The sequence below is a fragment of the Theobroma cacao genome, chromosome 9, assembly GCF_053813885.1.
Source record: "Theobroma cacao isolate CCN51 chromosome 9, ASM5381388v1, whole genome shotgun sequence".
NCBI lineage: Eukaryota > Viridiplantae > Streptophyta > Magnoliopsida > Malvales > Malvaceae > Theobroma > Theobroma cacao.
Window position 1 is genome coordinate 12525380 of NC_142647.1, and position 24344 is coordinate 12549723.

Consider the following 24344-nt stretch of genomic DNA (forward strand, 5'->3'; position numbering starts at 1 on the left):
CCCCGAATAAACAAAAGTAAAGAGGACTGTGAACCTACGGTTTGGAAAATGCAGATCCAATAGTAGTCCTCGATGAGATCAGGTATCTACAGTCTATACTGAACCTGAAATGGGTGGAAAGGAGTTGGGTGAGATTTTGCAATCCCAATGAGTAAACAGACATTATCATAAATATCTAAAGGCGAGTAAAATGGAGGCAAGTTTAAACAACAAATTTCAACCCATTTCATAAGGTTTTCAATTTATTTCTTAAACCACAAAATATTTGTAATTTACCAAAACAATTGTTAAGGCTTATGTCTTTTATTAAAACAAGGCTCAAGCCAAAACTAATCCTCGGGGATACCTTGGCCGAGGCATCTAACCGAGTCCGCCAAGGGTGTTAAAATATTCACACGTGAAACACATTTTTATTTTTAAAACCAGCCGTTCCTTGGCGTTGGCCGAGTTACACATTCACGTGGGGGTTCGACGTGAAGTGAACTCTAATACTACCCCAGGAGTTACCCTCCTCGCCTCTACAACCGGAGTAACTATATAACTGGGTTTACCGTGCCCCTCTAATAGGCAGTCCACGGAAACCCGTCACTGCAGTGACTAACCCACCAATTTTAATAAAATTTCGACAGTATAACGTGGCTTTTATTTATTTATCCAGCCTGCATAGTAAAACAACTTACATAAATTTCCCAATGCATTCACAAAATATAGCCACATATACTCATTTCTCATAAGCCATTCCTAGGAAAATATATATTTTTCAAGTCAATTTGTAGCCTCCAATTACTCAATTTCATAATCAATACAATATATTTTTATTTGTCACATTTATTCCTAAAACATCAAAAATCCCGTTTTAATCTCGTTCTCATTTCATAAAATACATAAAGGGCATTTAAAATAAACTCTAGATAATTTACAATAATAATAAGTTTACTCACCGTTTGTACAAACTAAAAGCTTTCTAAGCGCCCCGATCACTACTTGTCGGGTACGACTTCTTTGCCTTTTCCGAAAGGCTCTCCTCCTAGACACATTACAAAAATTTACACAATTCATCACATTGATGCTAAATCACTATATAATTAACTTAAATCCTATACTAATGCATGGTATGAAATGCAATAGCCTAAAACGACTTAAATGCGGTATTAACCTATTTTTGGCACTTTGCCCGATAAATTGCTAACGCGCTCCATTTTAGCTCTAAATCATCCCATTCTCTCTCCAACATTTCTAACCATCAAATATCAGCCAATAACCTTCTAAAAACAACAAAAATCAGCTCACTCCCTTCCTTGGAAAATTCGGCCAAAAATGGGACATTAACTCGGTAAATTTTCTACTTTGTTTTTCTATCACGTTTAATCGTTTTTCATCATTTTCTCTTCATTTCCCTTAGAATAAAATCAATTCATCATCATTGTACAGCATTGAGCATCCAGCCAAGAGTGGGTATTGTGAAAATTTAATGATTTCTTGCCCAATTTAATTTCTAAACACATTTAACTAACTAAAACTATCAATTTAACTAAAAATCAAAACCTAAAAATTTCAATTTCTCTCTCCTAGAATTTCGTCCAGCCCTTGATATCACTTTTTGATCTCTCTCCTCAAGCATGCTAAATGGAAATAAAGGCATAGGAAAGGTAGGAATCAAGCTAAAATCGAAAAATCTTACCGTTAGACGCGTAAACGGTCGAAAACCGCGAATTTCTCTTTGAATTTTCTTGTTTCTCTTTAGTATTTCTTTTCTTCTTCCTTTCCTCTCTATTTCCTCTGTTTTTCTTCCTTATGGCCGGCCAGCACTCAAAATTTGGGTTTAAATGGCTGACTTTTCATTAAAATAATATTATTTCATTAAAAAATGCCATGTGTCACTTTCCCATTGGCCCATCTTTAAAATTTCATCCATTTGTTTCCAAATTTTCACCATGCACTTGTCTCATATATTCATAGCTTAGATAAAATTCTCAGACTCATCCAAAGTCTCGGTGGAGTAATTTTTGCAATTTACACTTTTGCCCCCGTAAAAGTCAAAAATTACATTTTTGCCCCAAAAATTGAAAAATTGCCCATAGACATATTTTCATCCCTTATACTCATACCATTCTCCAATTTGTCAAATTTGATCAAAATTCTCTCAAAATCTCAAATTTTGTCCATGGGTGGCAAAATTACGATTTTGCCCCTACACTCCAAAAATCACCAGAATTAAACTTTTTCACTTCCTATCATTAAATTATACTCCAAATAGTTAATCTTGGTCAAAAATTTCACTCCATGATCAAATTATTATCTTAGGTGGCAAAATGACGATTTTGCCCTTGAATATCAAAATTTCTAATTTTACCCCAAATGAACCCTCGAACTCCGAACAATCATTTTTAGTCATTCCTGAACTATAAAATATTAAATTTCATCCTACAATTCCTATTTGAACTAGTTCGAGGTTAAATCAACTCAAGTGTACCGTTAGGTACGATATCGGGTTTCGTCTTTTCTTATGTGCTTTCCTAGCATAATAACATGCTACTCAGTGCATGTATGTCATGACATGTATTTATAGGGTTGGGTTTTACAACTGCAGTGACGAGTTTCCGTGGACTGCCTATTAGAGAGGCACGGTAAACCCGGTTTCATAGTTACTCCGGTTGTAGAGGCGAGGAGGGTAACTCTCGGGGTAGTGTTAGAGTTCACTTCACGTCGAACCCCCACGTGAATGTGTAACTCGACCAACGCCAAGGAACAACTTGTTTTCAAAACTAGAATGTGTTTAACATGTAAATATCTTAACAACCTTGGCGGACTCGGTTAGATGCCTTGACCAAGGTATCCCCGAGGACTAGATTTTGTCTTGAGCCATGTTTTTAATAAAGGTTATAAGCCTTGACAACTGTTTTGGTAAATTACAAATGTTTTATGGTTTAAGAAAGAAATTGAAAACCTTATGAAATGGTTTGTGATTTGTTGTTTAAACTTACCTCTATTTTACTCGCCTTTAGATATTTATGATAATGTCTGTTTACTCATTGAGATTGCAAAATCTCACCCACCTCCTTTCCAAACATTTCAGGCCTGTGGTAGCTTGTAGATATCCGATTTTGTCGAGAATTCCAGTTGACCCCTCTATCCCACAGACAGTAGGTTACTATCACCAATACTGGGTGTATTTATGGGCCACTTGTCATTGTAATTATTATTTTACATTATAACTTTGTAAATTATTGTATGTATGAATTTATTTTATTCTCACACTACAAAAATTATTTATGTATAGTTCTATAAAAATTGTTTTATAAGAAAATGAAATATATTATCAAATATTTTTATTTAGTTTAATTAGCCAACTTTTCACTCTAAATGAATGATTTAGATTACAAAAATTTATTTTTAATCGACAGTGGATATTTTTCTACCATACGTTGTATCTTTATCAGGTTTCGAAATTTTTTAGTAAAAATGACCAAAATACCCCTATGTGGCGAAAATTTTATTTTTATTGTTTTTGATCTAAAATAGTTTATATTTTCTTAAAACTCAATATTTAACAACCATTGCTCATAGGAAAGGCAAGAAACTAATTCGTTAGCCTTGCGGGGTTTCGATTGACATTCAGGATAATGAGTGTCAATCGGGACGTCACGACTGTTGTCATGGGCCCGAGGGAGGTTCCGGGTCGTGACACTCCTAACCCACTAAGGTAATAGCCTTTTCCCTTTTTCTTTATGGATTTGTTGTGGTTTGGGTTGTTTAGGTCTAGCCCATTTCATTTGGTTATAAATGTATTGTTTGATGATGAAGAATCAATTTAAATTATTTTAGCATAATGTTATAAAAGTTATAGATGATATTTTAGGGTTAGGAAATTAAAACAAACAAAAGAATATAAAAATAATAAATATGTTTTAAATATGTTTAGCTATAAAAAAAACTTAAACTTAGATGAATATTCATTTATAAAAAAAATATAGATTTAGGTAAGTGAAATATATATATATATATATATATATATGAATAAGAAGTAAATGTCTAGGTAAAATATAATTATGGTGATAGATTTAGTGAAGGTAAAAATATAAAAAATAATAAAATGTTTAATAAAAAATAAAAAAAACTTAAATAGAAGATATGGAATAGATCTAGTCATAAAAAATAGAATAGACTTTTATAAATGAAAGGAAATAAAAGAGAAATAAACAGCATATATTTAATCATAAATAAGGTAAGTTAGGCATGTAGTAGAAATAAAATACTTAGTTATACAAATTTATATATATGTAGGTATATATATAGAAAATAAACGAATATAACATAGTATAAAATTATAAATATAAAAATATAATGATTGTTTTAAGGTCAATACCGATGATGGAATGTTCATTGGGAATGCGAGAAGTCGCAATTCTGAATGAACTTTTTCTAGGCTAGGGATCTCGATTAAGACCCCACCAGTACGATGAGCGGGTTTTAATTTCTTATCCCAATGTTTATTAATTCTAAGCAAATGAAAATCTTGTTAACCTAATCAAACAAAAACATAGAAACAAAAAGAAACAATGAAATAATGAAAATAATGAAAATAATAATAATAATAAATACAAGAGGAAATAAATGAAATGTATAGTCTTAAAATATATATGGGACTATGAAAAAATGATGATATTCATAATGATAAATAAATAATAAAAATAAAATTTTCAAAGATACTAAACTCATAATAATAATGAATATAACTAAAATATAAAAAGAAGATGTATATAATCATAAAAAATAGATTTATGAGAAAAGATAAAAAAATAGTTTGTCAAAAACAAAATAGCTTAGGTAATTTAAAACAATAAAAAAAATTGAATTATAAGAAATATAAGCATAAATAATAATAATTCTAAAATAAAATATTTGATTAAAGTAATAGCCTTTAAGTATAAGGAAAATATCCATAACAAAATAGATAAATACTTAAATATATAAATATATGCAATAAAATAAAATTAGATAAAAATAAAATAGTTATTCATGATATATATATAATGATAAATCATTTTTAAAGAAATAACAAAAGTGTTACGGGAAAGTTAAGAATGAATATTGAAATTATTTAGTCACATTACACATTATCATCGTATCGTTAAATGTCACGGCATGTAGACATATTACATATTCTGTACATGAATAGAAACCCTGATGATGGGACTTTCCAAGAGAGCTTGAGAAGGTGAGTTCTTTTGAAAAAATTCCTAGGTGAAAAGATACCTTCGAGTCCCACCAGTACGATGGGAGGGCTGTTAGCTTTAAAATTATTATAGTTTTGATTATGACAAAAGGATCAAATTTGCTTGAACATTATTTAAGTAATCTTTGACAATTTTTTGAAATGATTTAACTCCCATACATTTGTTCTTATGTAGACACAAGCTTGACTCTTGAAGTTATTGAACTATATCTATAAGCTTGTATGACTTAGGTATATGAGTGCTTATGATTCTCATTCATTAAAGTTTGATTTAAAGATTAAAGGAAAATCTTGATGCACTCATTAAAGGAGAGTTTTGAATATCTTGTTTAATGATGAAAAAGAAAAATGAGAGAAGGAAGACTAAGTTAAATAGAGTTAAATACGTCTTCATGTTTAAGTTATGTGTGTGATGCTCAGTTTTGGTTTTGTTGAATATTATGTAAAGAAAACCAGATGCATTGACTAAGGGGGAGCAACTCATTTCACACATAGATTTGAAGCATTCATATTGAACAAAGACATTGCACTCTTAATCTAAAAGTGTTTTGTCATCATCAAAAATAAAAGATAGAGAATGTTGACTCTATTGTTTTTTATGAAAGGAAAATATTCCCTTTCATAGATGTCTAATTATATTGTTTAAGTGTGCAGGATAAAAATTGTATGCCAAGAATAACTCAATCATTCAAAGACACATATCAAAAATCATATGAATAAAGAGCCACAATTGATCAACAAAACAGAAGCCTCTTAGTTGGATAATGAAGGGTATTAGCTAGCTATAATTCAAATTAGAAGTTGGTGGGCTCAAGAGGATTGAGAGACAGAGAAGACTTAGTCAACCAAGAAGTAAGTTAGTCGACTAAAAGCCTACTGCTAGAAATCTAGACTTTAAGACAGAAACAACTTAATCGACAAAGAAAGAAGTTAGTTGACTAAGAGCTCACTGCCAAAAACTAGGTTCAGAAGACAGAGACAACTTAGTCGACTAAGTGCGCTGTTAGTCGACTAAGATCATTCTGTCGAAAAATTTGAATTGAATACTAGAAGACAAAATAATAGCTAGAAACTACTAGTTTTTGTCTCCAACGGCCAAAATTGATTTTTCAAGTATTTAAAGCCTCTCCAACAATAAAAAAGAAGAGAAATAAGTTATCAAAAGTGATTTTGAGCTTAGAAGACCAAAAACCTTCTCTTTTCACTTGTATTTCACTCCTATCCTTTGAAAAAGTGTTTGAGCTTAGCTTTGTACATCTTAGATCAGCTAGGTGATCAATTGTACTTCATCTTTTCTTTATTTCTTAATTACTTAGAGTGTGCAAGGCACTCTAAGGGGTTGATCAAGCTTGGGTTAGCTTGGTTGTTGTGGTAGGTTCTAACTTAGCCTTAGAAAAGTTAGGTGTTGAGTTATAGTTGAGCTCGGAAAAAACTATTGTGAAAGGTTTTGGCTAAGCTTGGTAAAAGCCATTGTTAAGCTTGGTGAAAGCTTATGAATTTCACCAGTTCTTAATGGATTGGTTGGAAAATCCTTGGTTGGATAATCAAGGTAGTGGATGTAGGTCTTGGACCGAGCCACTCTAAATTCCTACGCATTGTCTACTCTGTTTTTACTTTCATTGCTTTTTAAATTAGTTCCTCATCTTACCAAGAGCCAAAAAGTGCTATTCACCCCCCCTTTAGCATATTTAATTGGGACCAATAAGGGCTCGAAGAATATCCTTAATAAAAGGCTTATTCTCATATTAGGTTTTGCATTCATGAAATATATTATTTTCAAACGTAAATGACTACCCCAATGATTGCTTTTACTCATTAAACTTGCGAAGGCGAGTTTCCCTAATAATTCTTTAGGTGAGAGAATATCCTCGGATCCCACCAATAAGATGGGCGAATTTGGAAAATATCCTCAATAAAAGGTTTTCGTTTGTTATTATTTGATTTTTCTTTGCCATGCATTTCATGATTGCATTATGTGTACACTACACCCATAAAACCAAATAAAATATTTTGGTTCGTTAATAAAATAAAATATAAAACAAACAACAATTAGGAAACATAAGAATAAAATCAATGGTTTAGATAACATATGATTAAGTGGTACCATTCATGGAACGGGTGTCATGGGGGTGCTAATCCTTCCCTGTGTGTAACTGTGCTCCCGAACTCAACTCGGAAAATTCGTAGACCGAGTCTTGTTCTATAGGCGATCCTAAAATTAATTTAGGATTTTGTTAGATAGAACAAATTTAATAGGTTGTCAATCGCACCTAGATAAGAATGATTGGTAGCGACACCTAAGTTTTCTCCACATTTAGCGGTCGGGTTCCTAAACTTGCACGTTAAGACAAAGACGCAGGCATCGAGACTGAATCTCTATAAATATTGTGTCTCCTTTGTGTTTATTAAAATTCCTATCTTTGTGCTTTCACTTGCAAACCATTTTTTAAATCATTCTCAAAATAACTTTTACAAATCTTTATTGCTTGGTCTTAAAGGTTTTTTCATCCTTATAATGCAAATGAGTTTTATCTTCCTAAAGGGGTTTCAAAGAATTTTCAAAATACTCAATTCACCCACCCCTATTAAGGTTGTCAAGTCCTACTCTATTATATACTTGTAATGTCATTCATGTACTTGATAACATATCTACATACTAGGATGCCTCGGAGAATCGTTAAAAGTCGGTATCGTACCTAGTGGTATAATTAAGTCGATTAAAACTTCGAACTAGTTTGAATAGAGATTTTGGGAAGTATTTGAGAGTTATTGAACCTTAGACTGTCTTAAAATGGTGATTCAAAGTTCGAGGATTAATTTGGAATTCAATCAGGAATTTTTATAACGTAGGGGCAAAATGGTCATTTTACCACCCAAGGGCAAAAATTGGAATGTTGGAAGAGATTTTTGACCAAGTTCGACTAGTTAGAACATAATTTGAATTTGAGAAGTGAAAAATTTCTATTTCGAGCATAAAGGCAAAATGGTCATTTCACGTGTCCACGAGGACGTAATTGAAATTTTTGAAATTTTACACCACCATGACACTTGTCAAGCCCATGAATTTCATCTATTATCATTTTATACTTTGGATAATTAAGTTTTAACCATGGACCAATCACATGGTGACACATGTCAAGTTTTTAATATTTTTATAATTTCCTTTATAAACTCAACATAAACTCTCCCATTTCACTCTTCATGGCCAACCAAAGCAAAGAACAAAGAGAAAAGAATAGAAACAAACCCTAGAGAGGAAAATTCAAGAGAAATTTGTTGAATTTCAAAGAACAAAACAATCAAAGGTAAGATTTTTCAATTTTAGCTTAAGATCTACCTTTCCCATGCTTTCTTTTTCATTTTCTATAGATGAAACACAAGTTTCCATGAGGGAATACTTGCTGGCCGAACATAGGGAGAGAGGTTTTTATGATGAATTTTGCTAGATTTCATGATATCTTAGTGTTTTTAGTTGTTTGATGATGTTTGACATTAAAAACAAGCAAGAAAATCACATGCCCTTCAACAACCCTCTTTGGCTGAATTTTGTAGATGACATGTTGATGATGGATTTTGTTGTATTTCATGTTATTTAGCTCGTAATTGATGATTTATGGTATCGGATATCGAAAACGACTATCGAAAAGTATAGTTCTTTTAGTAAACGACTTGAACAATTATGAGAAAATCATAGTAAATGGACTTTGGATTTGATTCCTGATGATGTAGATGGATTTATTGGATTGTGTTAACACTGATTAGCACATTAGTTCGGAATCAGAATGAATTTCGGTTATGATGAATTAAGTCACAATCAAGCTCATTGAGGTACTTTGGTGTATTTGGAATATTGGAAGTGTAATGAATATATTTGAGGTTGAATCGGATGTTTTGGTTAATTCAACAGTGTATAGTTCGAGTTAGGTCGAATACAAATTCAGTCGATCATAATTGAACCCACAAAGAACACCATCTTTAAGTGATTATTCGAACAATTCTCATTCAATTTCATGCATTCATATAGAGCCTGAAATAGTTTTATAATAGTTTGGTACAAATATATTGAATTACGTGTCGTGTATTATGTATAGGTGGTGAGCCCTTTGATAAGGGTAAAGATATCGTACCCGAGGACCAAGAATAGGAGTACTCCAAACTCCCGCTATTGTGAGTAATCAAATGTTCACCTTAACTATCTAAAGTAGTTTATATTCATTTTTATGATTTTAAAGAATAATGAACTTAAACCGTAGATTTTTATGTTTTATAAGTTAAGTGATGGTTAAATGAATGAGATTTATAAATTGTTTTGCAATTCAATGATGATTTTTGAAATTGAGTAAGTAGAGACTATATGCTTATGTTATCTATCTATATATATGGTTTGAATTGATGGCTTATGACAATGTGATGGCATGAATGGCTGGATTTGTGGTTTGTGGATTATATGAACTGTTTGTTTTACCTTGATAGGCTGCGTAATATCATATTAGCCATGTCATGCTGTCGAAATTTTTATTGATTTGGTGGGTTATTTGATTAGCTTACTGCAGTGGGCGGGTTTCCGTGGATCAGCCTATTAGAGGGGCACGATAAATCCCGTTATATTTTACCTTAGTACGAGAGGCGCGGAGGGTATCTCCTAAGGTAAGTTTAGAGTTCACTGCACGACGAACCACCACATGAGGATGAAACTCAGCCAAGTCCAAAGAATGGCTATGTTTTAAAAGTAAAAAAAAAAAAACCATGTTTTATGGGTATATGTCGTTTTAACATCCTTGGCGGACTCGGTTGGATGCTCGGGCCAAGGTGTCACCGAGTACGAGTTTTGGCACAAGCCAAGTTTTTAAGAGTATCAGAAGCCTTGTTGATTATTTTGATGAAATGTAATTGTTTTATATGAATTGAAATGAGTTTTAAATGTTATGAATCATATTATGATGGGATGATTTAACTGTCTCAATTTACTCGGCTTTAGATGTTGTAGATGAACTTTGCTTACTCACTGGGTTTATAAAAACTCACCTCCTTCTTTTCACCCATTTCAGGTTCAGAGCAGTCTGTAGACAGTCGATTTTGTCGAGGGTTTGCTTTTAGATTTGCACACTTAGAAATCCTAGGTCTACGGTATTGTTTATTTTTGTTATTTTGGAGCCCACATGTCATTGTAGAATATTTTTGTATACCTGGTTTAGTGTGCTATTATATATATGAATTTATTTTACTCTTACTCTACAAAAATTGTTTATGCAGGATTCTATAAATATTGTTTTCTAAGAAAATGAAATATTTTATTTAATATTATTATTTAGTTTGATTAGCCATAATTTCATTTTAAATGGATGATTTAAATTACTAAAACTATTTTTAGATAAGAAATGTATATATTTCGATCGTATGCTGTATATTCACCAAGTTTCAAAATTTTCGAGTAAAAATGACCAAAATACCTCTGTATGGCAGAAATTACTTTTTGTTTGTTTTTGATTTAAAAATAGTTTATATTCCCTTAAAACATGATATTTAGTAACTGTTGCTCACAGGAGAAACATAAAATTGATGCAAGAGCCTTGCGAGGTTTCGATTGACATTCGAGTAATGAATGTCTATCGAGACATTGCGGCGGTTGTCACGAGTTTGAAGGGAGCACCAGGTTGTGACAAAGGTTTTACCTTTGAGCTAATCGAACTAGTAATATGACAAACCAAACCGACCGAACTGCTTAATTGCTCACCCCTACAAGTTGATATCTAGTTGAGTTTGAGGGGAGTGTGTTAAGATAATAATACAAATTATTTAGTTAGAGTTACAATACAATATTATTACCTAGTTAGACTACAATATCTGGTTGGAGCTATATTATAATATTATTAAATAGAATTAGATTATGAATAGGATTAACCTTATATATATTTTATTATAATATATACAATTTGGATTACACAATTTAGATTTCTTTGTAAACACATGTACTTTATAATATAAGAGTTCTCTTCTTTGTTGTAAACAACTTTTAAAGATGAAAAAAAGTTATAACTAAAAGGTTAAATAACTAGTAGCACTTGTTAAGTTTTACTGCATAAAGATATATGTTACACCAAATAAGTGTAATTAAAATTCAAATTTATTGTAGTGACTATAAGTTTAGAAATAGTATTGCTTACTCACATAATGCCGGTATTCATCCAATGTATCTCAGCTTTCAAGTGGGATGTGGGATCTTACTTGGCTTGTTATAAGTCATCTAGATAAGGTTTTTTGTTCTATTTTCTTTAAAAACCTAGAATAATAGCTTCGTTTTGTCCAATTACTTCAAAATAATCACAACATGAGGTATCCACATACAAAGATCTTTACATTGACTGGGATTCTTGATCTAATTACCACTTTCACATTTACGGTACATACGAGAAGGTTTAAAGGGAGAGGAAGGGATTCAAAACTTAGACCTCAACTCTCTCTTAAAAGAGAGATAACAAATTAATAACAATTTTATAGGCTAATAAGGTATGTAAATATAAGATATTATCGTTATTTACATCCACTCCCAACAAAATTTTTGCGTGTGGCAATTTTACATGTATTCTCTATTGTATACAGAACCACATGGCTATAAAGTCAAAGTCAGTTGGGACAAACAATGTGTATGAATGCGCGCCTATCACCTAATTACCTTAACCCAGTGATAGCTGCTTTTGTCATTTGGCATCAGGAATTGAGTTTGAGTTTATAGAAGCTGCGTCCCCACAGGAAAGCTTGAAATTAGGGCGACATCGCTGGACTTGGCACTACTTGTTGAATACTATGCAGATAAGAAAGATACGTGCTCTGAATTCCGGACTATATTTATTGATGTAGTTGTATCCTCCAACTAACCTCAGCGACGATTTAATGAAGCACCTAAACTGGGATCATTCATATATTATTTTCAAAATATTTATTATTTTTTATATAATTTTAATTTTATTTGCAAGAGTTATAATATTTAAAACTATTTTTGTCAAACTACAAGCTGACTTATTGACCGAAAATTCGGAGCTAGTCATTCTGTTGATCTTTAATTACATTTCATGCTGAGTGGGGTTTTCATCATTTGGTTTCCTGAAATAATAACGCATAGCGTCCAGTTAAGTCAGCCACATGTAGAGACAACAAGCTATAAATTGAACAATTGGTGACCTAATCGTTAGGCAGCACGTTCATCGGGAATTAAGTTTTCCTTGGTAAAAAACAAATAATACAAATTGTTATGAATGTAGTCATATTCATTATCCTGTGGTTGGTACGTCAATTATACAATTTAAATGGACATCAAATCTCATGAAAGGAAAGCAAGAATCCTTGAATAGGATTCTCTCTTTCTTTCTAGCACTTATTTATGTCACCGTGGGCATTTCTACACCAGAAACTTTTCCTTTCTCCCATAAGTCCCTGTTGCACTATTATAAAGAGGCAGAAATTAGACTGTTTGATTCATTCTGACGGCCATGGAATTCAGCATCCAGAAAACCGAAGCCTTCCTTAGGCTTTGTGCTATATTGCTCTTGGTTTTGACAGCTTGTCTAGTTGGCTTTGACTCTCAAACGAAGGTCATCTTCTATGTTGAAAAGAAAGCTTCCTTCAAGGATTTGCGCGCTCTCATGTAAGATTAATTATCCATCTATTTATCTATGAATTAGTTGGGTGTACATGCCAATACCTGCGAAAAAGAAAATTATTCATTTGGATCAAATATATGCAGTTGATCAACTTTTGATTCTTTTGACAGAGGGTTGGTGTATATCACTTCTTTGGCTGCTGCTTATAACCTAGTCCAACTAAGCTGTTACTCTTTCTCAGCTCGGCGCAAAGGAAGCTCACCCCAATCTTACAAATATCTAGCTTGGCTTCGTTACGTTCTGGATCAGGTATTTAATTACCCATATATACTATGATTTTAAGTCTCTGCTTATCTTTTACTCCCTGTTTCAAATTTGTTGCTCATCTCAATATTTTAGGATATTTCAAAATAATGATTTTAAGTTTGGGGCATTTTTAACAATAACCCTTAAAAATAAGATATTTTCAAAAATAACATTTTCTATAATTTTAACTATTTTTAACTAAGTTAGATAAAATTACCCTTAATGAAATTACACGTTATGATCTTACACGTCATGTACAAAAATATATTACACGTTATGTGTAAAAACATGTGACACGCCATGATTAGGTTGTTACACACCATGTATAGAAACATGTGACACGTTATGTACAGAAACATGTGACACGTTATGTACAGAAACATGTGACACACTATGTACAGAAACATGTGACACGCCATATATAGAAACATGTGACACGCCATGTACAAAAACATGTGACACGTCATGGTTAGGATATTACACGCCATATTAAAAAAATACTGTTGTTACACGCCATGGATAAAAATATATTACACGTCATGGTTCAAAAAAGTTGTTACATGCCATATTGAAAAAAAAATACTGTTGTTATATGTCATGTTAAAAAAATATTATTGTTATACGCCATATTCAAAAACATTTTGTTACATTTTAATGTCTAAAATGTTGTTGTTACTTACGAACCAAAACTTCAAATCTTCTCAATTTTTTTCAATTTTTTTTTGACAATTTGGCACTGATTAAAGTGTTTCTAACATATTTTCATAAATCAAAACATAAATTTTCTTATTTAAAACACCTATTTCAACTAAAAATAAAAAAAAAATTTCCTTTGAAAATCTAGGTTTATAAATTTTAATTTTTTGAATTTATTAGTGTCTAGGTTCCGAATTGATTCAATTAAAAGCTATTTTAAACATCTGTGATCATTTCTATCGTTTTAGTTTTACCTAAAATACCTAAAAATCAAATTTGCCAAATAACTACTTACCCAAGCACATCAAAACCATTACTGGGTGTCTTGAAAGCGCAAGAAACAGAAATCTGAAAATGCGGGAGAGAGAAATCGGAAGCGTAGCTAACGAATGCCGAAGAGAGAAATAGATAAAATTTAAGAGATTAGGATAGTGAGAGAGAGAAATCAGAAACACAAATAGGGAGAAATTGTGATAAATGGTTTAATTTATTTGAAATAGTTTTAAGGATATTTTTGTTAAGTCATGGCTAAATTTGGCTAAAAACAATTAAACTTATTTTGATGGTTATTTTTAAAATGTCTTTATCAAGAAAGACTCTTCCTTATAATTTCCTCTTTAAGTTTCTGCCTATCTTTTACCCATATATGCACCAGCTTACCAAATGCGCAGGTGAAGATTTTTTTCTTTTCTTTTGATATAAATTATTAATCATATATTAAAAGTTCTTGATCAACCATAAGTATTACCATTCTGTTAAATTCCTTTAATGATACTATAAAATGCAGCCAATTGTGTTTCTTTCGACACAAAGTATACAGCGGTGACCAACAGGTACACCTACAAAGCAGTTTAATTAGCATAAAAACTACTAAAATTATTGTCCTTTTTCTTTGGTCGAAAACTCCCACCTATTTTTGTTAAAGGAAAAACACTTAATTCCACTATTATTTTGCTTTTTAGTCGCTTTGAGTTTTGAACGTCAAAGTTTCATTCATTTCCAGTGGGAATGAATAAAACAAAAGAGACCCTGTGAACAATTGATTTTTCTTCTAGGGAAAACCTCCCGGTGCCAAACACAATGTAAACTGTGTCAAGACCAGTCCGATCCCCCCTGCACACTTGAAGTGATATCTGTAAAAAATACCGAAACCAAAATTTCTCCTCCCCACAGCCATGAAAAGCAACCAAAAATATACACAAACACTTTTCAATCCCATCCCTTCTTTTACATAGCCTCAACTGTAACCCTGGGCTGCTAACTTATGGCCAAAAGAAAGAAAAAAACTTATTATTATTTACTTGGTTATTGTTTGTTTAGAATTTGGCCCCTTAACTAAAACATGCTTTAGCTAGAGACATGTTCTTTAAAAATATCATCCTAACAAAACTAACCATAGGATAAAAAGTTCATGTCCGAAAATTCCATCTCAGCGAATCTAGCAATTAATCAAATTAAAGAAAAAGCTATAAGTGCTGCGCTTTGCTTTAGGAGTACTCTGAAATGAGCGCTTTCGATGTCCCACCAATTAAATTTTTGGTCTCCTTATGTCGGACGTATGCTCACTCCCTGATTCCAAGTGATGGATATACAGTCGGGTATCGTATATAAATACCTTGAAGAGTATGTGTAATACATCAGCATGGACCAATTTTACAGTCGGACAAGTGTTCACCTGTACTGTCCCTCACCTTTGTACATTATTACATGCATAAAATTGATCTCTCTTTTTAAAGGTTCTGCTAATGAATGTTATAAGGGATCTCGTTAAAATCCATTTATAGGTCACGTGAGATAATTTTTTGTGTAGGAATAATAAGCTTATTGTGTAGCATGCGTTTAATATATTAAAATTTAAATAAATATCCAATTTGAAAACAATTAGTAGTTGATAAAGAAATCTTCCTTATATTTACATGTCTTGAGTATCTCCAATTTAACAAATCAGTCAAGATTTATTATATCTTTGTTTGTGGAGACTTGCACCCAACACGAAAGTCATGTGAGCAAGCGATAAAACTGTTGTCATAGCATGTATCATCTCGATGTGATATTTTATATTGTGTTGGTGTGATCTTGATGTTATGAAATGATTTTTTTATTGTGATAGTAATATGTGATTTTAATAATGATAGTTTTTTTTTTTTATTTGAGAAGGAGGAGGATTCTAATCTTATCCTTTTAGTAAGGAGATCATGGCCAATTACTAAATTAAATGATAGAATGCAAAGATATTAAGAATTTGAATGAGTGAGATTATGATAGCATGTTTCATATTTGATATAAGTGCTTTTTAAGATCCATTTGAGATTCGAAGTCCATCATTATTAGACTTGGAGCATTTATTTGTTCAGGTATGAACCATCCACTGTCAATAGAAGTATAGTTAATGTTGGTGGTTGAATGGTTTTGGACTAGTGCTAGTTGTTGCTACCAGCTAGCCAGTCATTTAACCTCCATCGTCCTTGCCGATAAAAATGAATTGACAGCCTCCACGTTTCAAATACCGTAGGGTTATTTTGTTAGATCAAACAAGCCTGGACACCCTCGCATTGCCGCGGTAACTCATTAATGGAAAAAATTAATTATATTATTTCAAGTTTAAAATTAAAATATTGATAAAGTTAAAAGATAAATAATGAATATTAGTGATTTTACCATCTTCAGTGGAAAAAATGATTTAGATTCTTATTTGGCTTTTGAGAATTGAATATTCGAAGTTATTTAACAAATATAATGTGCCGACTTCAATTTTTTTATTTATATTATTTGGTTCAATAGTAGCTTTTAGATACAAACAAAATAAGTAACATCATTTTAGGTAAACTTGCTTTTTTAACATTTTAGGTAAAACTATTTTAAATTGCTCAAAAATTTTTTGACAACTTTTCAATTCTACACTGATATGGAAATTGCTTAAGAAATAGTAAACATAAAATTTTGAAAAATCAAGTAAATAGAAAAATTTAAGAATTTATATAATTAGGTTTCTTTCTCACATCCACGTAGTAAAATTGTTCTTTTAATATACATTGAGAAATTAAAGTACAAGAAAATCTATTTATATAATTTTCAAACCAACCCAGAGACCTATTGTAAATCCTCTCTCAATAGTCATACAAGAACACTCACCCTAGCCTCACAAGATCATTCACCCACACTTACTCTAGCTCCATATAGAGGAGAAGACATGGATACAAGGTGTTCCCTAAACTTCTCGAAAGCACTACTTAGCTTTTAAAACCTAGTGATTCATTTTCGCAATATAAAAATCCAAAGTGGAATAAGATTAGGACTCAATGTGGGAGAAAAAGTTTAAAAGTATATAACTACACAATGTTGTACACAAACAAGAATTCTAGTCAAATAAGATTTAGATTTCTAGTTAATCTAAAACTCAGCAAATATCTCAACAAATATCCACTTTTGACTTGAATTAAAACTCCTTAAACTTCTTCCATCAGTTGCACCCAATTGCAACTCTCAAACTCCATCTACTTTTCAACACCATCAACAACTCTCCAAGAACAAGATGCTTTAAATCTTTGGCCTTCAAAATTTCCTCGACTATACGTAACGAATCAAACATGATCCAACAATCGATTCCACAAACGGCCAATGCACATGTATAGCCATCAAGCCAATAGCAATAATTAACTTCGGAGAGGAACCTCAACAATCCTTTTAATTCACCAACATTGACAAAATTTTTCATCTTTTTATGATCGTCTACATCATGAGAACCTTTCATCACCTTTTAAATAAATCAAATCTCACTTTGGTAACTATCATCCCCTGTGCACTATTCCCATCTCTTCGAGGCCTCACCTTTAAGACTATACAAATCATTATGCAAATTCTTCCTCATCAAGACCATGTTGCCTTATGTGACTTTTACCACAAGAAGAAAATCCTTACTCTTTGGAGTCTAATACACTTAATGATATTAGATTCTCAGACATCTTTGTAATATTAGCCACACTACCCAAAGAACGCACAACCCATCAAACATTTTGATTTTCAAAACTTCAAGACCCATGACACTTACCCAAAATCAAAATCTCAACCATCCCTTCTTGCAATAAATCAAAATAATCCTTTTGGGAGCCTACATGAGTGAGACAAGTAGAATGTAAATATTGACTATTATAATTGTTAAATTGAGATACATATCAAGTATTTGAATTTATTTTTGAGTATTGAGTATGAGTATCATATTGTAATATGATAAGAAAAATTTTAATATAATTATAAATAACATGTATAAGTGTAAAATAAATAAAAACTTTAAAAATATTATATTTATTAATAGAATTGAGTATTATATGACATAAATTGAAAGATGATTGTTTTTTAATTTGAATTCTCAACATGTATCTTAAATATATATATATATATATAGGATATACATTTTTCATGTTAATGTATTAATTAAGAATAAAAACACATGTTGAAGGAAAAAGAAACCCAATTTTTTTAGTATTTTTTTGTCTAAATTCAAAATGTTGAAAATTAAAACCCATAAAAAATAATTTTTCATGTTTTAGCCCAATAGAAAATCAATAAAAAATGGATTTTTAGTAATTGGGTAGGATAAAGCTTATAAAAGGTATATCATACCGTATCATACAATATGCATACATATTGCATATCGTATGATATATTTTCGATACTTGATCAAATACGATGCAAGAAATCAATTTGTATAATTTTTTGTTAGTATCATAACGTATCTTACTATATGTATCGTGTATTGAATGACATTATTAACTATGCCAACTATTACTAGAATTTGAATCCATATTTTCTTAGATTGCAAGGATAGCACAATTACCATCGTTGATAATGGAAACACATTTACTTTTATTCTTGTTACTCTGGTCCTTTTTTGCATGACAATCCCTCTTTATATGGCTATACTTTTACACCGAAAGCTCTGAAAATTGTGGGATTAAGACTTGCCACCCATATATCCCCTGTCGGTTTGACTTGCTTTTCTGAATCTCAGTTGCCAATGCCAAGTCAACTAAATCTCTACCCCTTTCTTGCTAACCTTTCGAGCTTCATTGGGCATGAACGCTGCTTGTACTTACTTTAATGTTATGGCACATTTTTCACAAAGAAGAGATTTCACAAATACTTTATAGGAGTTCGAAATTGATGTGAGCATAATTGTTAAATTGAGATACATATTGTTTATCGAAATCTTATTTTTAAGTATTGAGTATCTAGTATCGTACTGTATTATAAAATACAATAAAAAAATTTAAATTTAATTATAAATAGCATACATAATCTTACTAATAATTATAACAAAAAATATTTCAATGATCATCATTTAATGAATACACATATATTAGAATAGGTTCTAAATGTCTTACACAATTGATGATTATTGATATTTTTATAGTGTTATGGTAAAAAAGTGATGAGATGGAAATTTTTTTAAAATTAGAGTTTACTTTCATTACAAATATGTGGTTAAATACTTTGGAAAAATATCATTATTGATTTTGTCTATTTTCATTTTTGTTCCTAATTTTGATCCCAAATTAGTGAAAACTAAATGACACCATTGTCTTGTAATAAACTCCTATTTATTATCTTAGATAACTCCATTACAGATGATGAAAAATATTTTCCAAATAGAAAATGTTTTTGACAATTTATCCAAATAATAGAAATCATTAAATTTTTTTAGAAAATATTTTACATAAAAAAAATTTTCCTAAAAATATTATTTTCCAATTACCAAACAGACCCTCAATATGCAAATATCTTCCTCTATAAATCATATTCTTTGCAATGAATGTGGGAACTCCTTCCTTCATAAGCTGTACTCCTCCCGAAACAAAGAAATCCTTCCTCTATAAGTCATACTCATCCGTAAGCAATTAAGAAGTGACTCAAATTAAACCTAAAGGGCATATAGTAACAATGTATTTAAGGATCCAAGAAAGGCACCCTGTTAAATGCACTAATCATATCTAAATCACTCTTGTATAAGAATTTAGGAAAATGTTGGAGTACTAAACAAAACTTAGACCAATAGTACTCCTCATGTACTAAACAAAACAAGGTTAGTTTCTTCCTAAATGATGCAACGAGTATTAACCCAATTTAATACTTCATTTTGTAAATATATATAGTATCTTAGTAGTATTTCGTTTTACGCAATTTTAGGTAATTGGTTAAATTATACAATTAATTCCTGTACTCTACAAAAAGAATAGATTTAGCCCTTATATAATAATTTGTGTAAATTGAGTCTTTATATTTTGTGAATTTGTTAATTACAATCCTAACTCTAATACTGTTAAATTTAACTGTTAAGTATACTGATGTGGTGTTGACTACGTGTTGATGTGGCATGGTCATGTTGATTTGGGATAAATGTTGACATGGCATAATGATGATGTGTCCACATGAATTAAAAAAAAGCACGCTAACCCTAAATTAAATGAGATTTACAAATAAAAAAAGAAAGAAAATTAACAACCCAAGAGGGAGAACCAAGATATGGAGAAACAATTGGTTCTGAAATTGAATAGCTGAAATTTAAGAAAGGTATGATCATGATTCTTGGTCTTGTTTGAATCTTAATTTTCAGTGAACATAATTTTCAAAGAGTTTTGGACAAGTTGAGAGATTTTGGTGGACAAAATAACAAACAAGAAACGGAGATTTTGAAAGATTTTGTTGATATGTTTTTGGGTTCTGAACGTTCAAAGCTGATTGTGCATAATTAGTTCTCTTGTAAATCTTCCTCATTCTTGTCAGCTTTTACAAATTGCAAGCATATTTCACTTTAGTTTTCTTCTGGGTATTTTTCATTGCTGGATTTTGCTTTGTTTTGCAAACTGAAACTAGCTTTTTGGATTGTTGCAGCAAAACTTTTAATTCCAAGTTGAATATAAAATAGTTTTTTCAATAATAAATTTTTGTTCTCTTCATTATTTTCAAATTTTTTTCTTTTTTAATTTTATTTTTTCTTCACTTGAGAAAAAAAATAGGATGGTTTCAATGGGAGAAGATAGATTCATGTGAGGGTGCTGTATTTAATATGTTTTTCATGAGTTGTTCATTTTCTTTCTTTCTTTCTTTGTAAATCTCATTTAATTTAGTGTTAGAGTGCTTTTGTTATTGTTTTTTTAAATTCATGTGACACGTCAACATTGTGCCATGTCAACATTTGTGCCACGTCAACATAACTATACCACATCAGCACGTAGTCAACACCATGTCAGTTTATTTTATTGTTAAATTTAACGGTGTTAAGAGTTAAAGACTGTAATTAATAAATTTACAAAATAGAGGGACTCAGTTTATCCAAATTATTGTACAATGATTAAATTCAGTTTCTTTTGTAGAGTATAAGGACTAATTGTGTAATTTAACCTAGGTAACTCCTCAACGATTGCGTAAACTAAACTATACTCTATTGACTTTTGAGTTTTAAATTTCAAAGTTAAAATTCTAAAATGTTGATCATTAAATTAAGTTTTTTCCCCTTTGGAAACTAACTATTTCTCTATTTCTAAAAATTATTAAATCATTCATTGAATTCAATATCATATATCATTTTTGTAATATATCTTTTTTTCCAATATATAGCACGGGAATTCGATTGGGAAAATCTGTTTATATAACTTTTGAATGCACATAGATTATCCTTTTCTCTATCTTTTTCCTTAGGCTTTTCAATTAAAATAGGTTGATCAGTATTTAAAATTGCATAATTGATATATTGATTTGGAAAGAAAAGAATACAAGATATCTTACTTAAGTTTTACCTTTCCCTTGATTAAACTAATCTAGTAAATGGGTTTTTTTCTAATGAGATAATGATTATATGTAAAAATTTCAATACAATAAAATAAATTTAATATATTTCACATATTACATCAATTAATGAAAGAAATCAATAAAAAATCAATTAACTAAACAAATCAACATAATGTTGGAAAAATCCACATACGGTGAGATTTAAACTTGACATCCAAAGGTTTGAGGACCGCTTCCTTACCATTGGGATAAAATATCATTGGCTAGTAGAATGAATTACCCTGTTTCATTTTAGATTGTCTTTGTGCATATGTAAAAGGTAAGATAAGACAAAATTGATAAGAAATTTGTTTTGGTTTTTATCTTATTTTTTCTGTATATAATGTAGGCAACAACTAATAAGAATATAACAAGGGCTCTGATACAAAATCAATTAGCAATAGTTGTAAAGGACCAACATGAAAATAACAGAAAATCCAAAACTCAACTTTTGTAGATATCAAGCACTCGAGAATTTGACTCATTAATTGGTGCATGATTCCCTGTCTAAAAGGTAGAGCTCGAATCCCCTTTTTCATTAAAAAAAAAAACTTATATGTATATCACCATTCAACAACAATCATGTATACCTATGATTAATTTCATATATTCTTGTGATTAAAGAATTGTATTTTCCCATAGAAGCTGTTCATTCTGATTTCTATTTTTAATTGCTTTATTAGGCAGCAGTGTACGTAGTGTTTGCTGGAAACTTTGCAGCTTTTGAGCATGCACTTTTGGTTGTAACTGGAGAACAGAACTTTCAATGGATGAAGTGGTGCAATAAATATACCAGATTCTGCTTCCAAATCGGTGGGTCGCTGCTCTGCGGCTGTGTAGCAAGTCTCGTAATGGTTTTCATCGCTTCCATCTCCGCATTCAACTTGTTCAGGCTTTACTCCCCGAAAAAGTTCCTGCTCTTGAAGGCCACATGACGAGTTATTTTCGCTTTGACATTTCCTGATCTTGAAAGCCACTTTGAATTGTATATTGTTGTTCACACTTAAATAAAAAATCGAACAAATACAAAAGCAAGAAGAAGAAGAAACAAACACTAGGTTTTTCGTTTCTTATTGATCTTTTATCTTTATCATGTACTTAATGAATATTACCGATGATGTGCATAACAGAAAACTATTAGTTGCAAGTTTTTGTTAGATTTTTTTCAAATAATAAAGTGTGGACTTTCATTACTTAATTTAATTTTTCTTTTTGTAAAATGAACCAAGCACATTTTGTTTTCATACAGTGACAATATTATAATTTATAATATGATTTAGTAAAATGGGTTAGACTCTAGTATTAAATGTAAGCTTAAGAGTTTAGGATTTTGTAGGAAACCCTAAACCCTAATGATTGATGGGACTAACTATTCACTATATAGAGGTATGACAAGGTCTCCTCTCCTGTCTATACAAAATATTAAGAATCTCACCCATTGGAAAGTTATGAGAAAACGACACTACAAAAAAAGGGTATTATTGATAGAAAATTCTGTCGGTAATAGATACGATGCCGTTGGTATGGTACATTGTCGACAGAAATACCAATGGATCTTTCCGTTGGTAGTTGGTTGAAAATACTATTGTTAGTTATGGCAAATCCATCGATGATGGATTATTCCATTAGTAATTTACCAATTGAAATTTCCATTGGTCATTCAGTCAACAAAGGCTCAAATCCGTCAGCGATATAGTCGTCAATATTGGTTAAAATCTGTTGGTTAATTCCATTGGTAAAAGTACCGACGAATACCATCCTACTAGTGATTGTTGACAAAATCTTTTTGTCGGCAATTTCATCAGCATTTATCAATGGATATGCTGGCGGAGCAAACTTTGAAGTTTACAAGTAGTATCCGTCGACAATGGCAAGAATTTCGTTGATATTCCGTCAGTATTTCATATGAACTCCGTCGACGATTCTGTCAGTTACTGATGAATTTGTCATTAATGGATGAAATTCATGGACAATTCCCTCGATAATACTTGTAGTGTAGGTTTTTTTTGTTTTGTTTGTTTTACAATTTGTATGAAATTTCATCCTATTTGTAATTAAATTATCATATGATGTTGTTATTGATAAAGTCAACATATAGCAAACGTATACATGAAAATAAAAAATATGAAAATTGAATGCAAATTGTTATAAATTTAAAACTTCCAATGTAAAACATATGATAATAATCCAAATGTAAACATCTAATATAAATATAAATTTCATTGAGAGGGTGGGGGTGGGGATAGGTGTTGCTACTATGGTGGAGGCTGCAAATCTAACTCAGTGATGACGAAGCCTCGAAGGCATGTGGCTCAGGCTATAATCTCCTCGATCCAATTACCTCTAACAACAAGTGATTAAGTGTGTTGAAACCCACCATTGAGTTCTTGACATCAGTAAGTAATTGTCGATATCCCTTGGGCTCAAGCATAGGAGGCGACAGAGAAAGTGGTGCATCGTTAAGGCCACAAGTAGACTCAGAGTTGTGGTTACAATTAGAAGTCTCGAAGCGGGGACTTTGGTGCCAAATCCATATACATGGGTCTGAATACTGGTGGGTGCTCTAATGGCCTCAGTTTATGCCTCTGAATCAAACTCCGACTAGCTCGACGGCCCTGCACCGTACTTGTGTGATAGTGTCGAAGCATGTGATTCCTACAAATAGAAAAAAAAATTAAAATGAT

The 24344-nt window shown here is 31.3% G+C and overlaps 1 protein-coding gene and 1 long non-coding RNA gene across 2 annotated transcripts; one reads left to right on the top strand and one right to left on the bottom strand.

Annotated features, from left to right (window-relative positions):
* On the bottom strand, positions 1 to 1730 carry LOC148760732 (uncharacterized). Its single transcript, XR_016028287.1, has 3 exons — positions 1682 to 1730; positions 942 to 1027; positions 1 to 104 (listed from the first exon to the last, which is right to left on the bottom strand). It is a non-coding gene; the product is annotated as an uncharacterized LOC148760732 (long non-coding RNA).
* A 10904-nt stretch (positions 1731 to 12634) lies between these two features.
* Positions 12635 to 22863, top strand: LOC18589242 (CASP-like protein XL3). Its single transcript, XM_007014125.3, has 3 exons — positions 12635 to 12878; positions 13005 to 13143; positions 22344 to 22863. The coding sequence occupies exons 1-3, from the start codon at positions 12724 to 12726 to the stop codon at positions 22593 to 22595; spliced, it is 546 nt and encodes a 181-aa protein (XP_007014187.3). The 5' UTR covers positions 12635 to 12723; the 3' UTR covers positions 22596 to 22863.
* Positions 22864 to 24344: the final 1481 nt, after the last annotated feature.

What these genes read in the sequence shown, in the direction of transcription:
- LOC18589242 (XM_007014125.3), top strand. Translation starts at nt 12,724, where the DNA reads ATGGAATTCAGCATCCAGAAAACCGAAGCCTTCCTTAGGCTTTGTGCT. An exon ending in AAGGATTTGCGCGCTCTCAT is followed by an intron (nt 12,879 to 13,004) that starts GTAAGATTAATT and finishes TTCTTTTGACAG; the next exon opens with AGGGTTGGTGTATATCACTT. An exon ending in TTCGTTACGTTCTGGATCAG is followed by an intron (nt 13,144 to 22,343) that starts GTATTTAATTAC and finishes TTGCTTTATTAG; the next exon opens with GCAGCAGTGTACGTAGTGTT.